Source organism: Phasianus colchicus, chromosome 15, assembly GCF_987193195.1.
Source record: "Phasianus colchicus chromosome 15, bPhaCol1.hap1.1, whole genome shotgun sequence".
Taxonomy (NCBI): Eukaryota; Metazoa; Chordata; class Aves; order Galliformes; family Phasianidae; genus Phasianus; species Phasianus colchicus.
The window spans coordinates 9542608-9546119 of record NC_143450.1 but is presented as its reverse complement, the minus strand read 5'-3'; the positions used below and the strand labels follow the sequence as shown (position 1 = coordinate 9546119).

The following is a 3512-nucleotide window of genomic DNA, read 5'->3' as shown; positions in this document are numbered from 1 at the left end:
CAACATGTTAGCTATGTGCATTTACATGTGTATGTTCAGACATGTGTGAGAGAGTGTGCGTGTAACACGTAACCCTATCTCCGTGTGTATGTGGGCGCACACACACCGTACACACACACACCGCACACACACACCGCACACACAAACAACACCGCACACACAGAGCAGCGCGGACCCGCGCCTCTCAGCGCGCGCCGGCGCGCTCCAGCGGCCCCGCGGCAGATGACGTCATGCCGGCTGTGCTGGGCGCGCCCTGTTTGGCGCGCCGCCAAGGTGACGTCTGCTCCGAGGATCACGTGACCCGGCCCCATTGAGAAAACGGCGGCCGCGCGGCGCGCCACTATATAAGGCGGGTTCGGGCGCACGGGGCCGTGCTGAGCCGCGCCGAGCCGCTTTTGAGCCTCGCCGTTCCGCGAGCCGCAGCGCGTTGTTTCCCTGCGATCCGAGCCGAACGGAGCCGAGCGGCGGGGCCATGGTGAACCTGCGGGTGTGCGCGCTGGAGTGCGAGGCGCTGCGGGGGCTGCTGCAGGAGCGTGCCGCGCAGTGCCTCGTCCTCGACTGCCGCTCCTTCTTCTCCTTCAACGCCGCGCACATCCGCGGCTCCTGCAACGTGCGCCTCAGCACTATCGTCCGCCGCCGCGCTAAAGGCGTGCTGGCCCTGGAGCACGTCGTCCCCAACGAGGAACTCCGCACCCGGCTGCGCCAGGGGCAAGTCCACACCGTGGTGCTGCTGGACGAACGCAGCGCCGACCTGGAGCTGCCCAAGCGCGACAGCACGCTGCTGCTGGCCCTCGGCACGCTGTGCAGAGAGGCCCGGGGAGCCCGCATCTGCTTCCTCAAGGGTGAGTGCGCGGCCCCGGGAGCCGCCGCGGGACGCAGCCGACCTCGCCGCCGGCCGAGGGCTCAGCCCGCCCCGCGCCGCGCCGCGCTCACCGCGCGCCTCTCTCCCCTCTGCCCCGCAGGAGGTTACGAAGCGTTCTCGGCCGCCTGCTCCGAGCTGTGCACCAAACCCGCCGCCCCTACCGGTCTCAGCCTGCCCCTGAGCGCCAGCAGCGCGCCCGGCAGCGCCGACTCGGGGTGCAGCTCCTGCGGTACCCCCCTGTACGACCAGGTGAGTGCGGGCTCCGGGCTGGCGCTGCCCCGCCGCTCGCGGGCGAAAGGACGGGAGTCGTAAATCCGCCGAGCGATGTTAACGTCTGCCCCTCTTGTTTCAGGGCGGGCCGGTGGAGATCCTGCCGTTCCTGTACCTGGGCAGCGCGTATCACGCCTCCCGCAAGGACATGCTGGATGCGCTGGGCATCACGGCGCTGATCAACGTGTCGGCCAACTGCCCCAACCACTTCGAGGGGCACTACCAGTACAAAAGCATCCCGGTGGAGGACAACCACAAAGCGGATATCAGTTCCTGGTTTAACGAGGCGATTGATTTCATAGGTAAATGAGCTCTCCCTGCAATCCTTTTGTCTCGCATGACGTCCCCCGAGGGTGATTTCTAGGGCATTGTTCTTTCCAGCACAGCCTGCGTTTGGGATCGGGGAACCATTGTTGCACGTTTAGATGTTCTCAGGGGATGCACACATCACTTTCTCTAGGCTGAGAGAGGGCTAATCGTGGCTTTACCAAACCGTTAGAAATCTTGAATCAAGAGAAATGGGTCCTCTAGAAAATTGCTAGTGAATTTAAGCGGATCAGTATTAAAGTAATCTTGCAAGACTGCTAAAGTGACCCGGAGGAGCTATTAGGATAATTGGAATTGGAGCCCAGAATGAGAATAGCTAGACTGCTGCTTCCCTCAGGACAAAGGCTCTTTGTCTCCTAAGCACGGGACTCACCTATTGGGCTCCTAAGGAGGGGATGAAACAAAGAGATGAGAAGCAGCAGCCTTTGCTTTCCCACCTCCGGAGGCAGTGAGACTTGTTTGTTAACAGGGCGCTTTAATTCTTTCAGATTCTGTTAAAAATGATGGAGGAAGGGTATTTGTGCACTGCCAGGCTGGCATTTCCCGGTCGGCGACCATCTGCCTCGCTTATCTCATGAGGACCAACAGAGTCAAGCTGGATGAAGCCTTTGAGTTTGTGAAGCAGAGAAGGAGCATCATCTCCCCGAACTTCAGTTTCATGGGGCAGCTGCTGCAGTTTGAGTCGCAGGTCCTTGCCCCCAACTGCTCAGCAGAAGCTGGGAGCCCTGCTATGTCAGTATTGGACAGAGGAGCATCGACCACCACAGTCTTCAACTTCCCAGTCTCCATCCCTGTTCACACCTCATCCAGTGCTTTAAGCTACCTTCAGAGCCCCATCACCACCTCCCCGAGCTGCTGAAAGGCAGGCAGAAGCATGGCCAGAACTCAGAATTCTTGTCTCAGAAGTGCAATAACTATGGGGACAGTATCATCAGCCACTTGTCCTGTGGGGAACCATCCACGTGTCCTAGAATGCTGTTGTACACAGAGGAGCTCACCAATATTCTGCGTGTTGCTGACTCCTGAACACAATATTGGGGATGCCTACGGAGAGATCAGAGGATGCTGCGTTTTCCTGAGCTCTTTCCCTTTTCTTCTGTTTGTCCTAAGCCTGCTGCATGTTCAGTAGTGTGCTCACCAGTATTCCCATTCCTGGACACTTAAGCAACACTGATGTTGTCCCCTTTCATGGCAGTCCTATTTATTTATTTTTGTTAGTGCATTGTTTTGCCTTCATGAACCTGAAGTTGCATTTCTAGAGAAACCAAATACCTCAGTATTTTTTTGGTACTGTAATCCTGTGTGTATGTATCTGTCAGCTTTTCTTGTTTCCAAGCACTGACATGAAAGCACCGGATGAGTGCTTCTTGAGTTGCCAAGGGTTGTATGTTTGATTTATTTATGATGTGAAATAATATATTTCTTCTTAGGAAGACATAGTTTTGTTACATGATTATAACTTTTTATACAAACAGAATAAATTATGATATTTCTAGTGAAAGCTGGATATACTTTAGAATCTTGGTGTGTTTTACTGTCCCTGAGCTTTCCTTTAGAAGCTTCCAGAGGAAAGAAGTCTGAATTTCTGATGGAGTTTGACCTTGGGCAATGCAATTAAGTTGGGTCTTAACTAGATAGAAAAATGAGTTTTAAAATCCTCGAACTTGACTAGAAAGTTCTGCTGCTCCCTAACCTGAGCCCTTTGTCCTGCCATAATTACATGCCATGGCAGACAGCCAGGGCCAGATCTCAGCTGTAGGGTGGCTTTGGCTGTGGTCATGGCTGCAGAGCTGTAAGAGTTGGAACCAGCTGAGCATGGGGGGTTTAAAAGTAAAAGAGTTCTCTCCCAGGAAGGAAGAAGCTTCCTTATTGCTTGTTTGCTTTGAATGCTTTGGAGGTTAAGTCTAAAAATTAACCTGTTGCTAACTGATCTCCAGCATGTATGAGGTTGTGCCAGAGTGTTTTCTTTTTCTGTCTTGTCTCTTAATTCCTTTTTGCAACCCAAACTGCCTCTCTTCCCTACAGTGAGTTATTTGGCTTACTGTACTATCTC

The 3512-nt window shown here is 54.4% G+C and overlaps 1 protein-coding gene across 1 annotated transcript; it reads left to right on the top strand.

The window, feature by feature from the left end:
- Window positions 1-358: 358 nt before the first annotated feature.
- Window positions 359-2969, top strand: DUSP1 (dual specificity phosphatase 1). Its single transcript, XM_031598097.2, has 4 exons — window positions 359-842; window positions 963-1111; window positions 1215-1434; window positions 1948-2969. Exons 1-4 carry the CDS (start codon window positions 473-475, stop codon window positions 2316-2318), a joined length of 1110 nt encoding a protein of 369 aa, XP_031453957.1. The 5' UTR covers window positions 359-472; the 3' UTR covers window positions 2319-2969.
- Window positions 2970-3512: the final 543 nt, after the last annotated feature.